The sequence below is a fragment of the Narcine bancroftii genome, chromosome 11 (assembly GCF_036971445.1).
Source record: "Narcine bancroftii isolate sNarBan1 chromosome 11, sNarBan1.hap1, whole genome shotgun sequence".
Lineage (NCBI taxonomy): Eukaryota > Metazoa > Chordata > Chondrichthyes > Torpediniformes > Narcinidae > Narcine > Narcine bancroftii.
This window is the reverse complement of record NC_091479.1, coordinates 89,999,518-90,025,560: the sequence shown is the minus strand read 5'-3', so window position 1 is coordinate 90,025,560 and position 26,043 is coordinate 89,999,518. Positions and strand designations below refer to the sequence as shown.

The 26,043-nt window shown below is 39.3% G+C and overlaps 2 protein-coding genes across 6 annotated transcripts in view; one reads left to right on the top strand and one right to left on the bottom strand.

The window, feature by feature from the left end:
* The window catches only part of helb (helicase (DNA) B), an 83,861-nt gene extending 59,861 nt beyond the window's left edge, over positions 1 to 24,000 (top strand). The window contains exon 14 of one of the 3 annotated variants that reach the window (XM_069903984.1): positions 23,551 to 24,000. The gene's annotated coding sequence lies outside the window, so the exon portion shown is untranslated. Of the gene's footprint in view, positions 1 to 6,895; positions 9,659 to 10,164; positions 10,470 to 23,550 lie in introns of those variants that run through there. The other 2 variants (XM_069903983.1, XM_069903982.1) reach the window with 2 other exon arrangements.
* grip1 (glutamate receptor interacting protein 1) overlaps positions 1 to 26,043 on the bottom strand; it is a 305,651-nt gene that overhangs the window by 21,440 nt on the left and 258,168 nt on the right. For all 3 annotated transcript variants that reach the window (XM_069903992.1, XM_069903990.1, XM_069903991.1), the window contains 4 exons: positions 23,059 to 23,204; positions 10,237 to 10,381; positions 9,281 to 9,420; positions 6,882 to 7,067 (listed from right to left, as the gene is read on the bottom strand). In XM_069903992.1, coding sequence (XP_069760093.1) covers positions 6,882 to 7,067; positions 9,281 to 9,420; positions 10,237 to 10,381; positions 23,059 to 23,204 — 617 coding nt within the window. The remainder of the gene's footprint in view (positions 1 to 6,881; positions 7,068 to 9,280; positions 9,421 to 10,236; positions 10,382 to 23,058; positions 23,205 to 26,043) is intronic.

Here is a 26,043-nt window from a genome sequence, read left to right as displayed (position 1 = left end):
TTTCACCTTCCTATGTTGCAAGTTCTGATAAGAGTTCACAAGTAAACTACTGTTATAAGTATTTTCACAGTTCATTAGTGATTGAGAAGTCAGAAGGAGCCATGATGCTGTGTCCCACAGCAGCTCTGGGAGCACACTGACATCTTCCATCATGAATATGATTACATGCTGGATCTTTCTGGGGATTTTAATGTAATGTTCTTGAGTTTGGATAACTGAGAATTTACTCCCACATACATATACACAATGAAAAAATGCATTGAAACTCTTGCTTACTAGAGCAACACAGCTATGTAAAAAAAGACGGACAAACAATAAGTATAAATGAGCTTACCACACCAGAGAAAAATGTTAATAAAAGGATAAACACACAAAATGCTGGAGGAATTCAATGGGTCAGCCAGTATCTGTGGAAGGCCATAGACAGTCAATGCTTTGAGCCAAAACCCTTCAACTGAACTGCTCCGGCATTTTGCATGTTCCTCCTGTGTTCCAGCATCTGCAGTCTCTCACATTTACCTCTGGTTTGCTTCTCCACTATGAAGTCTCTCAAGATAATAAAGGATAGATATTAACAGTTGCATTTTGTGCAAAAAAACACACCATGATGTTACAAAGGTGCAGACTGTTGGTGGACTTGGTGTAGTGTTATGATCAGGGTAGAATGGAGAAGATCAAGAGTCCAATAGCTGTTAGAGCAAAACCATTTTTAAACCTTCCCGTGATAGGCCTCAGGCTTCTGTATCTTCTTTCTATTGGAGTATTAACCTTAGAGAGCATCCAGCCTAGATGGTGTACCCGGCTACCTCCTTAACCTGTGAAGGCTGGAGGTTTTACAGATATTTTCAACCCTCCACTGCTGTGATGGGCAGTCGCTGCCTACTTCAAACCATCATACCAGTCTCCAAGAGCAATGTGACCTGCCTCAATGATCACTAGCCAGTGGCACTTGCCTCCATTTTGATGAAGTGGTTGCTAAGGAGCAAATCAACTTCTGTCTTGGGAAGGACATGGACCTAGTTCAACTTACCTACCGCCAAAACAGGTCAACAGTTGTCTCTCCACTCTGTGCCAGATCACCTGAACCACAAGAACATCTAGGTCAGGCTGTTGTTCACTGATTACAGTGTAAATGCCATCGTACCCACAAAACTAATAATTAAACTCCAGTATCTGGGACTCTCTCTCCCTTTGCAATCAGATCATCGACTTCATCAGAAGATCCCTGCCAGTGAAGATTGACAGCATCACATTCTCTTCACTGACCATTGACAAAAAGACATTTCAAGGCCGCATACATAGTCTCCTGCTCTATACCCACAATTGCATACGCAAGTTTGGCACCAAGGCAATCTGTAAATTTGCTGACAATATCACAGTTGATGGCTGAAAAACAGGTAATTATGAGTCAAAACACAGGATGGATCTCAGGAATATGGTCTTAATGCCAGAACAACCACCTTCCTCTTAACATCACCAAGACCAAGGAGCTTAGGTGGACTTTCAGAAGAGGAGGCTGAGGGCATCATGCACCTGTATTCACTTATGGGATGTCAGTGGAGAGGTTAGCAGCTGAAACTTCTGAAGATTTTGCAACCTAAGCTAATCTAGCATTTGTTTTGATATTTAAAAATTATATATAAAATAAGTGCTGATTTCAGTGAATTTGTGTGTTCTGGTTATGAGTCCATGATCGTTAAACAAACAATATTTTATTGTTGATATCATGGTAAAACAATGCAAATTGAATTACCTTTCTAATATTTAGAAGATATGAAACATTTACGGTGCTGAAGGTTAGGGCCCAGTTGGACGGTGAGAATGGAACAAAAAGCTGCATCATCATGCAAAAAAAAAAGTGTATTGGAGCAGAGCCTTTTTATTTTAAAAATGTATGACAATATAAATATGCTGAAAATATAATAAAAGTATTTCTGTAGAATGTACACATCCAAAAGAGGTTGTGAGGCAGGACCTAAGAATATAAATGTTGTGAATGCAAGGCTGCAGGTCACGTCTAATAGGACAGGCTCTGCTAGAGGGAAGAGCTATTTTCACAGATAAAGGACCTGACTCATTTTGATACTGATGGAGAAAATGAGTAACCGCAGTTGTAGATTCGTTATAGAATCCAGAAGATCGCAATGTGCCTAGCAGAAGACGAGACGCTGTTCATCAACCCTGTGATGGGCCTTTTTTATTTAATTTCATTTTTAAAATACTTTTATTGAGTTTAATCGAGAACATAACTGGTTCCTAAAGAACCTAAGACCTATATTGCTCATCATATCGCACATTAATGATAGTACATGAATCCCATAAGTATTTGTTGTCCCGAGAAAAGAGAAAAAAAAGTCTAACTAAATGAAAAAATAACAGTTGCTCCAACCTCTACTTCTAAGTAAGGTTGAATTAATTTTATTATCAGCCTTGGAATCGAGCAGGTCCAACAAAACATACCGATCTACCGCATCCATGTACCTTAATTATTCAAATTGTGGTAATAAACCATAAATAGATCCCATGTCTTATCGAACATGACCTTAATTTTCCTGAAATTTTGTCTAATTTTCTCTAGACTCCAAAAGGACATGGTATTCTGTAACTAGGTGGAAAATCATCTTTCCATTTCAACAGGATTTCTCTTCTGGTCAGTAATTTAGAAAAGGCTAAAACTTGTCTTCAATTTGACATTAAATTTACATTCTCATCCTTGGAAAAACCAAATATGGCTATCCTTTTTACAACAGTACAGGAGGCCACAGTCATGCTCAGAAACCTGTTTGGTTTTATAATTTTGTAAATGATGGTCAAAATATATTATTTTTGAAAACTTTTCCACATGTTAAGATGAAGCTTTTTCAAGCATTTTTGAGCTAAATGCACAGATCTTTTCACAGATCATTTCATTCAAATGGTTTTCACAAATTCAGAAAATTAATAAAAAGCATGAAACTATTTATTCTCCTGGGAACTTAATGATGTTGAGATCCTTTTAACATATTCCTTTGAGGTCACTGCTCCAAACAGGATATGAAAAAAATGACTAGACCCATAAAGTATAGGGCAGAAGCAAGGTTGGACACTGTGGCGAAGATTACCTGTACTTTTTATTATTTTGCATATTTAAAAGTTTGCTACTTTGAACACTGGATATAAAATAAGCATTCATTTTAAAACTATCCATGAGGAAAATAAGTTGAAAGTGAGGGGAACTTTTCTGAATTTAAATTTTCAAATGATCATAATATTACCAACTCCTTTTCCTATTGTAAGGTAAAACATCATGAGATGGGAATGTGTAGGGAGTTACCCTGTACAGGGCAGTAACAAGAAGGGGAGGTGTCCTTGTACTCCTGTTAGGTAAAACATCATGAGATGGGACCGGAGAAGGAGTCACCCAGTACTAAGGAGTAACAGAATGCATCCTTGTACTTACAAGATAAGAGAGACATTGATGGATTGAGAGGCAGGAAGCTAGCAGGGAAAGGATAGCAACAGTTTTAGTCATTGGACAAGTAATGATATGATGATGTTCTAAACATGTATCCAAGGGTATAAAAAAATCACCATTTTGCTGATAACGGCAGAATGCATTCTCCGACTAACTTTGTTAGTCGCAAGTGTTACAATCCGGTAATAAAGAACAAAGAACCCTGATTTCGACTCAGTCTGGTGTTTGTCTCACTCATTCATGAACAATGCAGACCTAACACTACTCAACTGCATTTGATGAAGGGGTGGAGTAGAGGCTGGTCGGGTGGAAACAGCCCTCTCCAGAGAAAATTAAAAAAAAGTGGGAAAAAACAGAGCTCAATAAACATAAAATACATGAAGAGAAAGATAAAGTTACAGAGAAGAGACAGAAGATGGCACCCAAAAGAGAAAAGGTAAGAATAACAGAGAAAAGGGAAGAAGGAAATCACTGGAGAAGAAAGAAGGCCTTACTTGCACATCGGAGCAGAGAGCCACCGTGGAGAGGAGCGGCCGATCTCCGGTGTTGGTGAGTCCCCAGAGGAGCGGTGTCCTCCCGACCGGCGGACTTCAAAAATGGCTCTTTGAGCCAAGAAGGGGTGCGCAACTGCGCATGCGCAAAGAGTTGCAAGTAAAAGAAAAGGTTAACGCCGACAGGAGGGGGACTCAGCTGAAGAGTGGCCAGCTGCAGAGTGGCCAGCTGAGAGACGCCCAGTATCGGGGCGTTCGGCTGGGGGAAGTGAATAAAAAAGAAGAGTGGTGAGAAAGAGAAAGAAGGGCTGGAAGAGCGTAAGCGGCAACTGGGCAACCGACAGGGGTCGACCTGCGGCAGGAGACCCAGCAGTGGGTCGGCCTGCAGCAGGGGGCCCAGCAAGGATACAGAAGCAGCACACCAGAGAAGGATGAAGATAGAAGAGAAGAAGATGACACAGACATAGATACAGACACAGAAGAAGAGGAGGAAGAAGATCAAGAATTTCAAAGGAAAGAAGAAGGTAAAATAGAAGGACAAAGTTTAGATAAAACCTTTTTTGAAGAACAAATGAGGTCATTAAAATAATTGCTATCATTACAATTTAGTTCAATCAAAAGAAAAATTAAAAGAACTGAAGACAGAAAGTTAGAGTTGGTCATGACTGAAATAGGGAAAAGAGTAGAAAATGTGGAGGAAAGAGAAGCTGCTGTAGAAATGGAAATAAATGATTTAAGAGGGAAGTTGGAAGAGAGCGAAAAAAAATTAAAGAGACAAGATTTATTGTCACAAAAAATTGACGTATTGGAAAACTACAGTAGATGAAACAACATAAAAATAGTGGGCCTGAAAGAAGGCAAAGAAGGGTCAGAATGAAGGAATTTATAAAAGGATGGATCCTGAAGGTGGTGGGAACGACAGATTCACATGATGAATAGAAATGGAAAGGGCGCATAGAGCACTGGTACCAAAACCAACACCACATCAAAAATTGAGCTCCATATTGGTAAAATTTCTAAGATATACGACAAGAGAGAACATACTGGAGCAGGCAAGAAAGAAGGTTAGAGAAGACAATAAACCATTGGAATATAAGGGACAAAAAATATTTTTTTACCCGGACACAAGCTTTGAACTTTTAAAGAAGAGGAAGGAATTCAACGCGGCGAAAACAATCTTATTGAAGAAAGGGTATAACTTTATATTAAGACATCCAGCAGTACTCAAAGTATTTATTCCTGGGGAATGGAATAGACGGTTCTCAGACCCAAAGAAAGCCCAAGAATTTGCTGAACATTTGCAGGACAGGAGAAGAGAGGAGGAGTGACAAGAAGGATGACCGGCAAGAAAATATACAAAAATATGTAAAAATATAAAGTAAAGATAATGTATATATAAAGATTTAAAGATGGATAAGAGAAGGGGAAGAAGGGAAAAAAAAGAGAGCTTTGTAATAAGTATAGGAAAATAGTGTGCTCAAGGGGGGGCAAATAATGGTCACTGCGAAATCGGTTGACGCTTGCGAGTAAGTTCGCAAACCGAATGGAAAGGGGAGTTGTTGTTGCCATCAAGGGACAGGAGGCAATCCAAGGAGAGGAGGTTCATTTGGGGTTAAAGGGTATTGCTTGTGGAGATTGTTGGGGTATTTCATGTCTTAAATGTGTTATCATATATTGAGATTAAAAAGGAAAACTTAAAAAACAGTAATGGAAAAAAGGGTTGGAGATGGTGAAGAGGCGGAAAAGAAGTGAAAATAAAGATACAAAATGGCCATGTTGGACTAAATGACTATAAACATTAATGGAATATATAACCAAGTTTAAGTGTATCCCATTGGAAAAAAAAATCACATATAATTTAAAAGACAGTTATAATGATTGGGGAAACCTGGGAACCATATATGGAACATAACAGAAAGAGCAGGCCTAGGACCACCACCACCTAAAATGATAAGAAGATAAACAAGATCAGATTTAATGTGATTAAGTAGATGATACATCTTTTTTTGTTTGTATTCCTTTTGTATAAAGATATTGTTTTATTGTATTTTATATGTTCAAGATTTACTGTTTTTGGAGAGGGGTGGGAAGGGGGAAGGGAGGGATGGGGAAAAAAAGACAAAATGTCACTGTGAATATTTAAAGAGATGCATCTGTAACTATATTGGTTGATATGGTTCATAGTGCGATAAATAAAGAATTACAAAACAAAACTGCATTTGAATGAAGAGAACTTACACAATGATCTCATTACCACTTCTATTACAGTACAACCTTTCCCCCCCCCCAAGGTGGTCGCTGAATCACTACTCAAGGATCTCACTTCCATTCTGTTCAGGAGTACATTTTCACTTCCATTGCCATCTTTGCCCTTAAATAACAGATCTTTAATCACTAGAACTGGAAGGAAAGCTAAAACAGTTCAAATTGGTTTGGCCAAGAGATTCCGCTGCTTGCTTGTTTCTTTCTACAATGTGCGGAAACTGATACCTTTCCCATTTCGTACGAGCCATCTATTTTCGTGTCTGCAAAAAAAAAAAATCACACCAACTGGCACTTAAACCAGTTGCCAAGACTTTGTCAGTCTTTGTATGAACATAGCAAACAAGAGCAGCTGGTGCACTGAGCCTGTCTCAACAGGTTTTATTCCAAGTCAGTAACATAGAATCACAGAGGCAAATAGTACTGAAACAAGTCATTCAGCCCACTAAGTCTATACCAACCACTCATCAGTCCTTACAAATCCAAACAATGATAGGGAACACCAGATTTAAAACCCACTGACCTTCTGAGAAAATAATATTCAGCCAAAATTGTTTCTACTCTCTGAAGTTAATTTGAGGTGATTTGACACAAACATTACTTGAATATTATATCTCATTAATGAGGATGCTAAAGTTAAAAATTGCTATTGAATTAATAAACTTGTTTCTTACCTTGACTTCCATAGCCAGTGTCTATGCCTGACCCATCCCAGGACTCCACTGCACTGTCCACACTGGGGATAGTGGCTGAGTACATCTCACAAAGCTTGACTGGCTTCTGCCCAGTGGGAATCTCATCCTCTGCATCGCTCAGTTCACTCAGCCGGCCAGATGTTGATGACTTTTTAGGACTGGACTCTGTGCAAAAATACAACCAAACATTTTAGCTGCAACTCAGATAACCAAAATTGTCAAAAAATCATGTCTGTACTGTGTACATTGTCAAACCATTACTTTTTACTGAGATAGGTTTATGTAGCCTTGTAAAGCAAGTATCCATGTTTAACTCCAGCAACTTATTGGTTGGGTTCCCTCCTTTGCTTTTATTTGTTTCAGATATTCTGATTATTGGGTCAGAGTACAAAACTCTCTCATGCAAACCCCATACAACCCAAACCTCAAAATCCACAGAAAATATTAACATAATCTGAGGTAATGGTTCATTTTGAAGTTGAACCAAAAATTGCAACAGCTGAAAATTAAAAAGACAAAACAAAAAGTGTGAGAAGCAGTTCACTCTTCAGGCAGTGTTCCTGGGCAGAGGTCGAAGCTGACATTTTAGGCCAAAGACCCTCCAGAACTGGCAAAGTTTAAAAAAAAAGTTGTAGAGATCAGGAAATGGAGAAAGCATCAAAAAAAAGTCTATGACTCAAGGCAGAAGTGCAAAACCAGCAACTGGGGTTCAAATCCAGCCTTGTCTCTAAGGAGTTTGTACATTCTCCCTGTATTTGCGTGGGTTTCGTCCGGGCACTCCCACCCTTTAAAATGTTCTAGGGTTGCAGGCCAATTAGGTGTAACTGGGCTCGTGAGCTGGAAGGAGTGAAACACAAAAGTCTGTAGATGCTGCAATTGTAATAAAAACACAGAAATGAAGATTAATTCAGTTGGTCTCGCAGCATCCATAGGAGGTAAAGATATATTATCGATGTTTCGGGCTTGAGCCCTTCTTCAAGGTATAAGCAAAAAGCAGGCAGGCATCTAAATTAAAGATTGAGGAGGAGGATTCCAGACCAACAGACAAAAAGTGTTAAATGGATATGATCAGAGGAAAATTGAGAATTGATTTTGGTTCTGTGAAATTAAACAGAGCAAAAAGGGGAGAGAGAGAGAAGTCAAACTAGAGAAAAGGAGACAGGCCTGTTACTGTGCTGTATGTCTAAAAAATATTATTTTTTTTTAAAGATTAGTTATCTCAGTAATAATTACTTTAAAAAAAAATTAAGAAGCATGGGTTTCCTTTAAGACTTAGGCACTCCAGTTTGCTCCTGCATCCGGCATGGTTGGCATAGCAGTTAGCGCAATGCCTTTACCGCACCAGCGATCGGGATTCAAATCCTGCGCTGTCTGTAACGAGTTTTTACGTTCTCCCCATGGGTTGTCCCCGTGGGCTCTGGTTTCTTCCCACCATTCGAAATGTACCAGGGGTTGTGGGTCAATAGGGTGTAAATTGGACGGCACAGACTTGAGGGCCAAAAAGGGCATACTACCGTACTGTATGTCTAAATTTAAAATTTAAATAAAAAAACATTAAATCCCAAAGACATTCAGGTCAGAAGGTTAATTGGGAACTGCAAATTCCCCCAATGAGTAGATAACTGGATGAATTTGAGAGGAGTTGCTGAGAAATGGGGAAGAGTAAAATGGAATTAGTATGGGACTAGTGTAAATATGTTCTTGATGGTTATCATGGTCTCACTCAGCTGAAACAATTGACATAAATGACGAAAAGCAGAAAGGGTCACCTTCATGGAGCTAAAGAAAAGGCGGGATACTTGAAGTTTTTATTTTGAATGTAACATTGAAGTTATTAAATAGCAGCAGTGTATCTAGATGAAAGACGGTAACGTTCATTAGAGTAATATAGGAAGCAAATGTCAGGGAGCTCAGTGTGGGCACGGAATGGAGAATTAAAGATCGATGACATTAAAAACTCAAGATCATCCTCGTGGGCTGATCAGGTTCTTTACGCAAGTATCAGCACATCTTTTGTATGGGGACATTGCAGCCCTTGGATCACTCCACACCAAATACTGCACCTTTGACTTCCAATTGGGTTCAGTTTTCTCTTCTGACTTCAGAGGCTGTTTTTTTTTAAAATTTAATTGCTCCCATGACAAATTTCCGTCTGCACCCTTCTTTTCATTCCACTTCTCCCTCTACAACCTAAAACAGCTTGCACCAACTTGATTTTTCTCCCCACTTATTTTGCTTGCAGGATTTTTTGTTTATGTGAGTTCATGTGTCTGTGGTTGATAATTAAAGCCCTGTATGATCAAATTTCCTGAATTAAAACAACGTTGTAAAGTCTTCGCTCAAGTAGCAAGCACGACTGCAGCAATTTAAATGCTTACTATCAAGCTGTTTTTTAATCTTCAGCGTGACAGTTTCTCCTGCCATCTGTAAGAGATGAATGGCCTCACTTAAAGGTTTACCCTTCAGGCTCCTGTTGTTTATAGCCAAGATTCTGTCTCCAATATGAATGGCACCAGTCCTGTAATACAAGAAATCTAAGTTAAAAACCTCATTGCAGTTGTTAGAAAACATGGTAGGAGATTGTTTTAAACCTTGCAAATGCTTAAAATTGTACAGTGAGGATGTCTTTTTATGAAATGGAGCATTCAATTATCAGTGCCTGAATGATAATTAAATTATGTGCCAAGAAATACTTGTCAAGTGAATTACATTCAGCATAATAAATGCAGGTTTTTCTAGACTAATAAGGATTTTATTTTGAATGATGGAGTGGTGTCTTTTATATCTCAGTTGGATTTCTTCTAAATAAATAGTCTCATCTCACCATTTAGAAATGCTCAACATTAACTTTACCATTGCATTATTTTCATAATGTGCAAACATTATAATTGCCATTAATAAAAATGCACATCCCCTGTCCACTGAACAAATGTCTTTATTCGTATTAAACTATTAGAAAAATACCATATACTGTGCACACAAACGTGAAGTTTCATAGAATCACCCACATTCATAAACCATGCACGTTACACATTTTAATGAGTTGTGACAGAGGTTGGTGATACACATTTTACATACATAATGAGTCATGGGTTACCCATGGGGAGGAGCATTACCCAATCCAAACAGCTCTGATACAAAAACAGTTACAGTACTCAGAGGCACTGCTCCTTTTCCACCGATGTCATGCAGTAACTAATTGCTAAAAGCTATTCACAAGAGTAACGGGGAATGACAACACTTATTTTCTTTTCTGTCCCAGAAAATCCTCCGACTTGGCTGAGGTAACAGACCTGGGGTATTATTTGGAGGGCGACTTGATTCTGCATCTCACCTTTCAGCCAATCCTCCTTTGGTGAGACTCGAGATGACGATCGGATCAAATGGCTCTTCAGTGCCAGATATGGTGATTCCTAATGGGCCACCATAACGTTTTAGCTCCACGGTGTAAATAATCGCCCCAGAGCTCTCCTGTTCATCTAGAAATGTAAAAATAATTATGAGCAATGGAGATACAAATGAAAGGAAGTCACTTGTCACTATGCTTTGCGAAGTAGGAATAAAAGAACACATCTCGACAGCATGTGACAGCTTGCTAACCTTCAAACAATTTCATTAAAAGTCTCCCATTGTATTTCTTAATGGGTAATAAGCATGACATCACTAAAATTTAGCTGGGCCACAGACAAAGGGTTGCTTCCCAGGTGACTGAGACAGATTAAATGACAAGCTAGGAACTGCATAATTTTAGATTGCTCCTGTTGCCTCATTTCCACGACCAATACAAACGCCGATAACTTTGATTGTTTTCTGAAACAACCTCATATGAAGTAAAAAAAATGAACACAGAAAAGTACGAATTGAAAGGGTAAAAACAGCACTTGCCATAAATCTGAATTATAAATAGAAAATACGGGAAATACAGTAAAATCCCCATTTTGTGGAATTCAAGCAACTGGCAAAAAAAATAGGTTAAAAAATACAAAAGTTTAAAATTGGCACCCTCAAAATGGTTAGATAGCCAATCACACAACATGCTATCTCAAGCAACTGGAAAATTTACTTTCTACCAATTCCCTTACGTGTTTGATACTAGGGGGAGGTGGGGAAGGTTTACTGCACTCAGAAGGTCAGGCCGCATCCATGGACAAAGAAATAGTTTGATTATTTCAGGTTGAATTCTTTTAAACCAGAACCAAAGGTAAAAAATTAAATTGATGTGGGATTTTTTGGTCAACACTTCAAGAAGGAAAATATTTAAAAAAGCAAGATCAACTTAAAAAGAGCCAAAAGAAAATCCCTCTGGAGACAGGAACAGAACACTTTCAAGATGGTATTCCTGAAAAAAATAGACAGTGAATAAACAATAATTGAAAACCAATAAAATGTCGATGCTAGAAATCTGAAATAAAGACAAAAAGCATTTTTCTCTCTGCAATCTTATCAAACTTGCTGAGCAATGCCATTGTATGATGTCACTATTAAAGAAAAATCTGGATTTGGTACAACTGTAACGAAGTTTGAACTAAAACTATAGAAGAATAAAAACTAATTGATAATTTAAATAAATTTAAATTTAGACATACAGCACGGTAACAGTCCATTTCGGCCCATGAGCCCGTGCAGCCCAATTACACCTTATTTCCTACAACCCCCAGTACGTTCAAACACCGGGAGGAAACCAGAGCTCCTGGGGAAAACTCACGCAGACCTAGGGAGAATGTACCAACTCCTTACAGACAGTGGGATTTGAAACCCGGTTCTGATCGCTGGCGCTGTAACAGTGCTGTGCTAACCGCTAAGTTAACCGTGCCGCCCCCAACATGGAAACATTTCACCAGGAGGATTTTTAGCCGTAAAGTTGGATTGAGTATGCAAAGAAACTTTAGAAGACACTTTAGAAGACATTTTGATGTAAGTGATAAAGGGTTTGTTGCCATACACACTTTACAATGGTCATGTGCCTGAAATTCTTACTTGTTGCATCCTAACAGGTTTTTAATAGATAAAAAATATAATAGCTAACTAATAGAATTAAAGAGACAATAAATACTGAGGGTAGATATGCTGGTGCAAAAAAGTGACTTGCAAAAGCACAGTCCTTGACTGGGGTAACAAGGGAAGGTTCGAGAATCTGACACCTATTGGAAAGAAACTGTTCATGAACCTAACTTTCAGGCTTCTGCCTGAAGGTAGGTAGCAGTGAGAAGAGGTTGTGACCAGCCTGGTGGAGGTCCTTTATGGTGTTCACTGCCCTCTCGAGGCAGCATCTTGTAATAGTTTTCTGCAGTGGATGGGAGGTCAGAGCCCGTGATGCACTTGACTGCATTTGCTACTGTCTGCAGCCCTCTGTGTTCCTGGGCACATGAACTGCCAAACCAAGCTGCGAGTCAGTATACTTTCTACAATGCATAGGGTGTCCAAAGACTTGCCAAACCTCCTCAAACTCCTTAGAAAGCAGGGGTGCATGTATGCCTTCTTTGATCAGATTAGATCTTCCTCAGCCCTCCGACCCTAACTCCTTGTTTCTTACCTTTTACACCCCCTCCATCTTTTCCCCCGCACCTGTATTCACCTATCACCAACCAGCTTGTGCTCCCTCCCCCCCAACATTTTATTCAGGCTTCTCTACCTTCTTTCTGGCTACTCCTGACGAAGGGTTATAGTCCAAAAGTTTGACTGTCTATTGCCTTCCATGGATGCTGCTCGACCTGCTAAGTTCTCCTGCATTTGTGTGTTGCTCCAATCGACACAATCCCTCAGAAGGAAATTCGGGTGTCGATCAATGTGCGCCTGCATACAATTAAAATGTATTTAGACTGTAATTACAGTAAAACCCCCGATATCCAGCACCTATGGGGATTGGTAGATGCCGGATAAGTGAATTTGCCAGTTGCTTACGATTACATTTAAATTACATTTATATTTAAATTAAAACTTACACATACAGCATGCCACAGGCCATTTTGACCCACAAGCCCATGCCATCCAATTACAACCAATTGACCCACAACCCCTGGTACATTTCGAATAGTGGGAGGAAACTGGAGCCCCCGGGGACAACCCATGCAGACACAGGGAGAATTATAAACTCTATACAGACAATGCTGGATTCGAACCCCAGTTCCGATCGCTGGCGCTTTAACAGTGAGGCACTAACCGCAGAACTAATCGTGCGGCCCTAATGTTGTGTTACGTTTGTGTGACTGGTCATTAGGGGTAGCCAATTTTAAACTTTCATATTTTTTTAGCTCTTTATTTTCCATGATTTTTTTTAATGCTGGTTGCTTGAGCATGCCAGGTGCTTGAATTCTGAATAATGGGAACTTTACTGTCAGTGTTTATTTAGCTGTTTCTCCCACAGAATTGCAAATCGGTCAGTTTGAGGAGATGATTCAGACCTTTGAATCTGTGGAAGCACAATCCAGCTGATCCCTCTTTACTGTCCTGTCCTACAAATTCTTTCCATCCAGATATTTAGCTCGTCGCATCTCAATAGCACAACTGAACTTGCTCCCACCACCACCCATACTAACGACTTGCTCAAAAGCAAATTACCTCTTATTTTACACCAACTTGAAACAGCATGGAGTGAATCCCATAACATGAGCTTCCATCATCATCCAATCCTCATTCTCCTAACTTTTCACTAGTAAGTCACAGTGACTAACGTGATCCTATGCCCAGCTGGCAGGCACACACTTAATAACGAAACCAATTTGACCTTAACCCCCAGTCAATGCTCCTGCTCTCCCAGCTTCATCCCATTTCAAGCCTGTTGTACGATAATGCTGCCTACTGCCTTAATACTTTAAAAATTGCATTGGATACATACCCAATACTTGCAACTTTACTGCTCTCCTGTATAAACAATATTTTTAAAAAATCAATATGGCATTGATATGAGACAGATTAAATGATGAAGATGTAATGGAAATAAGTTGGTTCCCCACCTCATTTCCACCTGGACCCCACAGCCGTAGTAGACTCCAGCAACCAAAAATTGTCCCACCACCCATCCAGCGGCTGGTCAGGATTTGTGAATGGGGATATGATCAGGAATGAGGTAGGACTCAGGCCCTGGCTTCAGGCATTCACACACAGTTCCCAGGAAGTAAACACGAGTCTGCAGATGCCAGAGAATGAGAGCCAGAGAATGAGAGCAATACACAAAAGTGTTGGAAGAACTCAGCAAGTCACTCAGCATCAATGGAAAGCAATAGGCAGTCAATGTTGGAGGCCTGAGCCTTTATTCGGGTAGTATACAGTTCAGGTAACAATCCCCACCTCCTTTTTATAGCCAAAATAAAACTCTCTCCATCTGAACAATTTGCCAGCAAATGAATCAAACCTCTTTATAAAGTGAATGAAGAGAAACTACATTAATACCAAATTCATCACATTTAAAAACCCCAACAGGTAGGATTTGTAATTATGGTAAAAATGCAGACATAACAGTAGCTCATTATAAGATTTTCTAAAGGAATTATCATACTCATCAATTCATTTTACACTATAGAATAACACCACTCAAATGATTGTGACACATAATCATACAGCATTGGCACCAAATTATAGGCTCCTTCTGCAATGGCACTTTGATGAATGTGTAAGTGTCACAGTGACTTCCAGGCCTACTCAGTGAGGGTGTGTCAGAAGGGATCTGCTCTGATGCACTTTTGTATAATTAAGATGTCAACAGACAACACAGCAAATTGTTCGTTTTATGTTCTGTTAAACGAGATTCATTTAGCTGTTATGCTTTTGAACAAGCAACTCCTCAAGTGAATCCATTTAACCATTAACTACTGGATTTTTGCCGCAAAACAAGAGTAACCAGGAACATATTAAAATGTTCTTGAAATTATATTGGGGGGGGGGAGGGGGGAAGAAAAACTAAACTATTCAGCTCGTGCATGGGTGGCACGATTGGTCTAACAATGCCTTTACAGCGCCAGTGATCGGGACCGGGGTTCGAATCCTGCGTTGTCTGTAAGGAGTTTGTACGTTTTCCCCGAGTCTGCGTGGGTTTTCCCCGGGGGGCTCTGGTTTCTCCCCACCGATCGAAACGTATTGCGGGTTTAGGTTAATTGGGTGTAAATTAGGCGGCATGGAGTCGTGGGCCGAGATGACCTGTTACAGTGCTGTACGTCTAAATTTAACATTTAAGTTACGACAAGTTATAAGCCCTAATAATGCATCATATGTCCCCAATTGTCTGACTTCAACACCTGATCAAGTTCAGAATTTATGATAGTAGATGTATAATTTGCTTGGGACAGTTTTATATATCTTGGAAAAACCTTGTCAGATTATTTAGTCTTCTTTCTGACTAAAAGCCCATCCTCAAAATTTTCTTCCTCCAGATACCTCATACGGCTTGTTAAAAATATATTCGAGAGAGCAGACATGTAATTTCACTATTATTCCATTTTTGATACTTTTGTGTTTTTAATTAAGTTTTGCAAAGATTGGTTTATATACCCCATAATATTATTTTTAAAATCCCACTTAATGTCTTTCCTATGATTCAAATCTCTCAAACATACCCTCTTGGATACAAAGATTCAGTATAAAATTGGATTGTACTCCAAAATGTTCACAACGCACAGGGATAATAAGTGATGAAAAATGAAATAGTTTCTCAATCTTTAAATATATGCACATTACTGATGTCCAGAGTCATCGTACTAACATTTATTTAATTCTGTGCTACTCTGGAGAAGAGAGTGGCCTCTATTTGGATATCTTGAAGCACGAAGGTGGGGAATTAAAAGGAACTGCATACTTCAACATGGATCCAGTGTCACAAAGTATGGAGTGTCTAAACACTGATAATTTGTTCCATAGCCTTAATAATTGAGTGAACCAGTCTAAAAATAAAAAGCTAATCATGATTGTGAGGCCAAACTTACGGAACTCATTCCCATAGTTACGTTTATGACAGAATTATTAGTGAAAAACCTGGACAGCAAATATGCATACATCAGGATTCTCTTTATTGAATGCAGTTTGACATTTAACATTCCCTCAAAATAATGAGCAAACTCCAATACACCACTGTGCAATTGGATCCTGGATTTCCTCACCTTGAGAGGCCAATCAATACAGATTGGCAAAAATATCTCCTTCACTATCTCGAGCAGCAATACTCAGCAACCTGCTCTACTCGCTTCACACCTATGACTGTGGCTCGGTATGACAACAAATTTGGTGATGATGTAACAGTAGCGGGCTGTATAAAAGGGGCGATGAGTCACCATACAGGAGGGAGATTGATGTGCTAACAAGAACATCTCACTCAATATCACCAAGACCAAGGACCTGATTGAAGATTTTAGGAAAGGAAAACCAGAGGTGTACGATCCAGGGATCACGAGAGGGTGAGCAAATTTAAATTCCTGGAAGTCACAATTTCAGAGAACCTTTCCTGTAATTGCGAAGAAAGCACATCAGGACTTCTTACTTCCTCAGGAGTTTGTGGAGGTTTGGTATGTCGTCGGAAACCTTGGCAAACCTGCAGATGTGTAGCGGAATGTGTGCTGCATCATGGCCTGGAAAGGGGGCATTAACACTTCTGAGTGGAGTGTCCTGCAAAAGGAAGTGGACACAGTCTGGTACATCACGGGCAAAACACTCCCCACCATCGAGAACATCTACATGGAACGCTGCCGTCGGAGAGTGGAGGCAATCATCAAGGATTCACAGCACCTAGGACATGCTCTGTTCTCGCTGCTGCCATTAGGAAAGACATACAAGTGCCACAAGATTCATACAGCAGGTTCAGGAACAGTTGCTACCTTTTAACCATCAGACTTCTAAACAACACTCATTTAAGAAATCTTACTTTACACATTTTTATTATTGAATTTTTTTTCTGTTTGCATAGATTGTTCATATTTCTCTCTTTGTTAAAAAAATTCTCTCTTCTTGCATATGTATCTTTCCTCTTGAGTACAGTTGACAATTAGGGATAAGTAGAAATTCTGCCTGGGCCGTAGGAAAAAGAATCTCAGGGTTATACGTTATGTCATGTATGTACTCTGACAATAAATCTGAACTTTGAACTTAAATGTGTAATCTCTCTATCAGAAGGAATTAATAGTTGTGGCAGATGGAATGCAACAAAGGTTAACCAAATTGATTCCTGAAATCGGAGGTTTAGCATACGTAACAGATTTAATCCAAACTCTCAAGTTTAGGACAATTAGAGAGGATCTCATTGCAAGATATTTCAAAAGTCTTACTGGTTTTACAATCTGGATACACATTGGAGTCCCAAGGTAAGGGGCCAGCCATTCAGGGGAGAGACAATATAAGGTGGTGAGTCCTAGAAATTCTCTGACCAAGGCAGCTGAGGAGTCCATTGCTCTATGTATTCATACCAGATCAACAGATAGTAAAGAAATTGAGGGATATGGGTTCACACAGGAAAGTGAAACAAATATTACAGGATAAGCCATGAATTTATTGAATGACACAGAGGGCCAAATGGCCTACACTTGGTTCTATTTCTTAAGTTCTTATATTCTGAGTCATTACTCTGAGGTATTTAGAAGATACAGGTGCTTAATCTTTTATCCGAAAACCTTGGGACCAGACTCTTTTCAGATTTCTAAATTTTTTCGGATAATGAAATAATATTAAAACGGCGGTACATTTAAGTAATTGCAGGGGGGAGGGGGTGAAGCAGTGGCACTAGATGGGAGGGTAAATGAAGAGAGATAGAGACGGACCGCTCTCTCACCACTCACCCACCCGAGCCATGCTGCTGCTCTCTCCCCGCCCGCCCGAGCTCTCTCCCCGCCCGCCCGAGCCGCGCTGCTGCTCTCTCCCCGAGCCACTCCCTCTGTCAAATACTCTTTCCACAGGGCTACTGAAATTCTGCTGGAGGACAACCCCTGTATTTTTAAGTAAAACACACAGTGAAACTTCAAACATAAACTGGCTCAAACTAAGCTGAACACCTGAAAATATACTGTACATGCAGTAAAAAAAATGTTTGGTTTCGGAATTACGGATAAAGGGATAAAGCACCTATATATGGGATGAATTTCCATGGAGGAATTTTCTAGCTGATACAACCCGAGAGAAAAGCAATAGAAATCCTGGAATAGCAAACCATATTTTCACAAGGTTCCTTGGAAGTTTCAAATGGAGCCCATGAAAATACTACACTTTAATAATCCATCAATGGATAATCACGTGTCCTGGAGAAATGCTGAATTCTGCCAGAGAACTGCCACACATTGACGGCTCAGTCAATGCCGTGAGAGGTTATGTTATTACTGGTTGTAAACCAATTACAAGGATGATGAAAAAAGTGCCACAAATACAAACAAGAGGGTTCTTTTAAAATTCCAATACTTGGCTTTTACATTAATTTACAATAAGAATCAAGTTTTCCAGTTATTTCCTCACCAATTACAACAGCTTGAAGCATGTTTGTAAATGGCAGCACAGTTGGTGTAGAAGTTAGCACAACACCTTTCAGGTCAGGACCGGGGCTCAAATCACATGCTATCTGTAAGGAGTTTGCACATTCTCCCCCTGTCTCCATGGGTTTTCTCTGGGACCTCTGGTTTCCTCCCACTGTTCAAAACGTACTGGGGGGTGTAGGTTAATGGGGTGTAAATTGGGCGGCACGGACTCATGGGCTGAAATGGCCTGTTACTGTGCTGTATGTCTAAATTTTCTTTCTTTTAAAAATATTTTTTATTGAGTTTGACATACAAGAATAAATACAGAATTGCCAATTACATAATAATTCATTTGTATACAAGTAGGCACGCACAAACAAAGCCAATGGAAAAAAAAAGATAAAACTACATCAATAATTGCTTATACCTGAAAAACATTTACTTGAAATGATCAATGCAACCATGTTCATTCCTTTTGTTGAAATAACGTGTATAAAATAAAGGAAAAAAAATCTGAAACTAAATCTATCTCCTCCCTCTAATCAAGGTTACCTTATAAATTAATTAAAAAATCAATAATGTGGAACCACTGGCGACCCCTGGAGAATAGGCAATGAACCACCGGAACATACAATAATTGTTAATTCCTCAAATTATCAAAATTAATAATTTCATAATTTGAAACATTTTAAAATATTATATCTGATTTTCTCCAAATGAAAATAGGACATTATGTCATATAATCACTGTGTATGAGTAGGGGATGAATCATCTTTCCATTTCAATAAAATTACTCATCTGGCTATCAACAGAGTGAAAGCTAAAACATTTTATTTTCATAGTAGATTAACATCACATATTTACAATAATTTTTTGGATTTAAAAAATCAGTCTCCATGGCTGGGATCAAGAGCAATTGGGAACAAGATTTGAACTTAACTTTTTCAGATGAAGATCTGAAAAAGCCTGATTAATGATTCCTCGTTTTGTGCTTATTTCAATTTAAGATGGTACACAGAACTCGCAGGTCCAAACTCGTTTTTATGCAGATATTGATCCACTATGTGAGGAATGTAAATATTTTGAAGCTTCTCTGATCCATTTGTTTTGGGAGTGCCCAAATTTGGATGCTTAAGATTAATTTGAAACCTTGCCCGTTAATTGCTTTGATTGGTTTTTATTGTGATTCAGATAAATTTATATCAGCATCTCAGGAAATTTTTTTTAGCTTCTGAACGTCGAAATTTAAAAATAAATTAAATTTAAATGTCAATGTATTCGCTCAATGAATAATTATTACAATCTGCAACTGGGACTTTCTTTCAATATTATGAGAAGCTCTGATGTAAAATACAAGGAAGGAAATTTTAATAAATTAAGGAATTCATAAGTACATAATGGAATGAGCTGGAATGAAATTTCTTGTCTGTTCTATTTTGGTCCAGAAACCACAGAAACTCTGGAAAACTGCTGCAGAGGTTGTATTCATTGGATTTCCAAGTGTTCTTGCTAAAATTTATAATGGCCAAGTGGCAGAAACTCAATAGTTTAAAACAAATTAGCGATGAAGGAGGACAAGGTTCGGAAACCTGGAATGATAGATGTGGTAAATTTTTTCAAAATTGAAAAGGAAGCATATACAAGCTGAAATCAAACTGGGTCCTTAAAAGAATACAAAGGAAGCAAGAGAGAACTTAAAACACAGAATCAGGAGGGCTCAAAGAAGCCAGGAAATGTCCTTGGTGAGTAGGATAAGGAGAATCCCAAAGCAATTTATAATATACAGTATATTAAAAATGAGAAAAGGCTTAGGACCACTCAAGCTCAAAGGAGGGGATTTATGCTTGGAGCTAGTGAAGTGAGCAAGACATTAAATGAGCACTTCATATCAATATTCATCAAGGGAAGAAGGACACGGGCACAGTGAAATCAGAGAGTGGTATGCTGATATTTGAGGGCATTTTAATATCAAGCAGTAGGAGTTGTTTGTTCTCTTGAAGCATATTAACATAGACCTGATGGGATCTATCACAGGTTATTGAAAGAGGCAATAGAAGAGAATGCTGGGACCGCGGAAAGGCCCAGAGTAGAGAATAGCCAGTGCTGTTCCTTTGTTTAAAGAGGGAAATAGGGCCAAACCAGGAAATTACAAGAAGGTGAGCCTTGTAGGGTTATTACTGGAGAAGAGTCTTAAGGATAGGATCTATTGGTGTCTGGAAAAGCTTGGACTTATTTGGGATAGTCAGGATGGGGAGATCATGCCTTATAAATTTGATTTGAGGTGACAAAGATTAATGATGTGTAGGGCAGTGAATTCAGTGAATAATTTGGTAAGGTCTCTCATGGTAGGTTCACAGCACATGGGATCGACAGCGACTTATTAGATTAGATTCAAAATTGGCTTGGCCATAGAAGTGGTAGAAGGGTGTTATTCTGAATGGAAGTATGTAATCTCTGTTCTACAGGTGTTCATGCCATAAACTCTTGTTTGTGATATATTTAAATACCGGTTGAAAATGTACGTGGACTGATTAGAACATTTGTAGTCAATATGAAAATTAGTGGAATTGTGGATAGTGGGGAGGTTGTCAAAAGATAGAGTGATATTTCAGTTGGAAATGTGCAGTTTATTCAATTTGGTTGGAAATATCAATAGAGAAATTTCAATTAGATTTTAATCTGGAGAAGTGGAGATCAAACGTAAGAGTACACTAAATGAAAACAGGACCTTCAAGAGCACGAATGTACAGAGGGATCTTAGATTGCAAGTCCATAGTTCTCTAATGGTGTGAACACAAGTAGATAGGGTGGTAAAGAAGGTGTGCAAAATATTTGTGTATTGAATATAAAAGTTGGCAAGTGATAGTGCAACTGTATAGAACATTGATTAGGCCATATTTGATCACCACATTTCAGGAAGGTTGTGGAACCTTTGGAGTGTGTGCAGAAAATGTTTTCCAGGATGTTGCTTAGATTAGGAAGTATTGCATATATGCAAGTTGGACAAATTGGATTGTTTTCTCTAAAGCCTTAGAAGCTGAAAGGCGACCTGATAGAAGTATGTAAAACTATGAGAGGCATATATAGGGTAGAGAGTCTGAGTCTTTTATCCAAGGTGGACATATCAAATACATGTTGGCATGGGTGTAAGGCAAGAGGGGGAAAGCTTAAAAGAGATTTGCAGGCAAGCATTTACTTTGAAAGACACAGTAGAAAGTGGTAGATGTCTGGATCACCTAGATTGGAGAGGTGGGCAAGCAGATACAATAGCAACATTGAGGCAATAAACAGGCAGGGGATGGAGGGAAAGTAAAAATACAATGGTGGAGAAACTCAGTAGGTCAAACAGCAAAGGTTAAAATACATAATTGACATTTTGGGCTTGAGCCCTTTATCTAGGTATGGGAAAATGTCAGCAGGCCTCCAAATAAAAGAGTAGGGGGTAATGATAGTGATCATGTTTGCATGGCCACTAGCAAGTCCTTGATTATGGCTCCTGTTTGATTAGACTTGACTGGCAGCAGGAGGCTGACACACAGCATGCAATATCTGTAATGGCCTACCTCATGTGCTGTTTATATCAACTTTAAAGTAAAGAACCTTTTTCTTCATCCATGGGTTGTCTAAGAACTCACACATACAAAACAAAATGAAACAGGGGGGAGGTGTGGTCACAAAGGCAGGAGGTAATAGGTGGAGAAGTGAAGGAGGGGACAGCAGCAAGCAAGGGGAGGAGGGAAGGGGAAGGAGAGCTAGAAGGGAAGGGAAGGGAAGGGGGAGAGGAGAGCAGGTTAGCAGAAACCAGAAAAGTCGATGTTAATGCCATCTGACTGGAGAGACCCCAGATGGAAAATCAAGTGCTGTTACTCCAATTTATGGGTGGACTTGATGGGATAGCACATAAGGCTATGGACAGACATAGGAGTATGGGGGTATGACAAAATATTGAAATGGTTGACCACTGGGAGGTCTCTGTCACTGGTGCAGCGAAGGTGTTCAGCGAAACAATCTCCCAGTCTGCACCAATGTAGAGAAGGGAGCACTGGAGAGGAAGGTTTGTCTGTTATTGGGATCCTGTTGTAAGTGCTGGAAATTCCAGAGGATAATGAGTTGGATGCAAAGGCTGGTGGGCTGTTAGGTCAGGGCAAGGGGGGATTTTGTGTTTGTTGCCTCTGGGAGCAGAGGGGGCCAGGGCAGATGAGCGGGAAATGGAGGAGATTTGAGTGAGGGCTGAATTGATGGCAGTGGAGGGGAAGCCACATTTGTGGAAAAAGGCAGTTATTTTGGAAGATCTGGACTGGAAGGCCTCATATTGGGAACAGACGTGGCAAAGATGGAGAAAGGAATAGAATCTTTGCAGAGGAAAGGGTGTAAAGAAGTGTAATTAAGGTCATTGCGGGAGTTTGTAGATTTGTAATTTAAGTTGGTGGAAAATTTATCTCCTGAGATGGAGGCAGAGAGATCCATAAAGGGGAGAGTGTTGTTGGAGATGGACTAGTTAAGTTTAAGATAGGGATGGAAGTTGGCCATGAAGTTGACAAGGTCATCGCGGGTGCATGAGATAGCCCCGATGTAGCCACCAATATAACAGAGGAAGAGTGAGAGGTTTTAGACCCTCTGCAGGCAGATGGAATGAGTTTAAATTGGCATCATGGTTGGTACCTTTTCCTGTACTGAACTGTTCTATGTTTCAATGGGACTCAGGTGTCAAATGTAGCTGCCGGTTCTTTCCTTACCTGAGTTATCCTCATCTTTACGTATCTTGAGTTTCACAAGTTCTTCGCACTGATGAAGGATTTGAACTGCATCCTCCATGGAGCAGTTATCCAAACGAATGCTGTCGATGGCCAGCAGCTTGTCTCCCAGCTCTAAAGTTCCAGTTCTGTTTAGAAATGGAAACCACCATTACAAAAGAACCTTTTAACAAGTTGTTAAGCCTTCAATTTAACTTCCTGTTAAAATGCTGAGTGTGCAAAGGCAAATCTCTGCCAATGTAGGAAATCTACACTTCTGTAAATAGAAAGTCAGGTAGCAGTTATCGGGAAAGTTTAGGTCAATGAACTTCCATTAAGATTGTGAAAAGATACAGATTGGCATGGATGAAAGGAGGGACTGAAAAAATACAGATTGGCATGGATGAAAGGAGGGACTGAAAAGATACAGATTGCCATGGATGAAAGGAGGGAAAGTTTGTGAAACTGAAGTATCAACTGTTTCTTCCTCCACAGATGCTGCTTGACATCTTCAGCATTTTCATATCTTCAGCATCAACGTTATATTCCAATGACCAGAGGAAGATAGAATAAAAGTAGCCTGCTGCTTCCACGTTCACTATACACTTTCTTGCTATCCTTGTGTCAACAACTGGTGCAGTTTGCTTTCTATTTCATTATCACATTATCGTTAGTATCTGTACAGGCAAGTACAAATGGCCAACCCCAGAAAGCTTAAAAAAAAACAACATTCAAACTTGCATGATAATCTATTGGAGAATGGGCTTTATTTGCACCCCTCTCCCCTCCTCTAACTGATCGTCTGTGCTCTAAACACTACTGTACTAATGAAAGTACGGTAGGTGTACATCCATCCTGGACTTCCTGATTCTTCAGTAGGGCAGCAAAATACCCCTGATAGTCTGAGATATTGAACAACTAATCAAGTAAATTTGAAGGATTCAAAATATATATTTTAAATTTTATTAAAACATAATAAAATATAAATAATTAAAACACCTTAAGCAATTTTCTATTTTTATCAGGCTTTCAACAACCCATTAGTCTCCTTGCCAGTCTTCCAGGGTATAAAACTGAGTGGCCAGATGCAAAGTGCATCTGGCGCTCCTGTGTGTCAATACTCTGTTACCAAGCTCAATCTCGAGTCCAGTTTCAGAGTTAGTCATGAATTTGCCCTCCAGTTCATTTCAGACATCTGCGTGTCTGGTACAAGATGACCTCCAGCAGTCTGAAACAACCACAATTTAGCCCATGACTCAAACCAAGTGCTTACTAAACTGAATTATGCAGTCAGGAGCTCTCAGGTTCACATTTCTGCTCTAGTATCTACACATGGCAGCTGAGGAATGTAAATTCAGTTACTTAAGTTAACAATGTTAACTCAGTGAAGGAAATGTGCTGCGCCATTTTCAATTCCAGGACCCACTTTGTAAAAGCACACTGTTCAAGGGCAATTTATGAAACAAGAATCATTTAGCCAGCAAGCCCATTTCCTGTGAAGGAATTAAAGCATGCAAACTGTTGAATTGTACTACTCTTGGCAAAAAGCTCCATATATGGTGGCCTCAACTGAGGTGAACCATAAGCCAAAAATCTAAATGCTTTTACATTTTGAAATTTCCAATTGAAATTGCTCATATGCAAACAGTGGCCAGAAAAGGCTAAATTCTGTAATCATATTGCCTACCAACATTGGCTGACAAATCCCATTAAGGAGAGTCCAAGGGCTACTATGTATCATGGACCCCTATCTAACCAAAAATTGCTGGACAAGCCTATCACGAGAGGGTGGGAGTAGGTCTATAAAACAAAACGCAAAGGCATTTATGACTATGTGTGCACAATGCAAAATATTTGAATGGAGAGAAACCATAAAATGTTGTCTTGCAAAAGAATCGAAGGGTCTTATTACATGGAACACAAGGGGTAGGCATGCAATTGCAGCAAGTAATTAATGGAAATCAGGCATTTGCTGTAAGATACAAGGACTGTAACAATGAGAGGTTTTGATGCAATTTTACAATGCACTGGTGAAACCATTTCTGAAGCACTGCACTCTATATTTATACATTCACTGGAGGAAGTGCAGAGTAGATTCTCCCAGTGGATCTGGGATGAAGGGGCTGATTTACAAAGAGAGAGGTGAGCATATTGAGCCGAATCTTATTTGAGTTTAGAAAAACGAGAGCTGATCTTATCAATACATATATGTTGATAGATGTTTAATCTGCAAGGAATGCAGGGAGAGAGCAAAATAGTGTTGAGACCAAGGTGATCTTGATGAATATTGAAGCAAGCTTAAGAGGTCAACCAATCCTCTCCTGTTTCTCATCATCTTCTGTTTCATCAACAGCTTTGGATCCATGTACAACCTTAGTAACCACCTTAAACTCTTTCCTATCACATCTATTTTGTTCCTCATCCTCAAACTCCTCATGCTCTGTGGCTCATTCTTTTTTATTAGATGATATCTTATTTGAATGGTTTTAGGAATAATGATGACCACATTTTAAAAGTGAGAGAATGATCTGATAACATCTGTTTAAAGTAAGAGGAAATTGGAAAGACAGTTTAACATTAAGCTTGGAGAATGGTGACAATGAAGGGTAGACTTTAGGGGTAATATAAAAGGGCAATAAAATAAATTAAGTTCAGTTTTGAAGGACTGGATTGCAAAAACATTGTTAAAATTCTCACCCTTGAATTGTTCCCTTTTTGTTTGTATGTTCTTTATTAAAATCAATAAAATATTTAAAAAAGAATGTAGATGTCTTAAATCATCATTTTTTACAGTAGATAGTAATCGCATGATGAAGGCTGATCTTTCTGTGGGGCCAGCAGAAATAATATAACTGAGATTTAGTGATCAAGAGGGGAAACCAGTAACACATTGGTTAGTCTGTGGTGCAGGGGATGCAGAAGGAAACTGAACATGGAACAGTACAGAACAGGCCATTTGGCCCCTGATGTCTGTACTGACACAGCTGC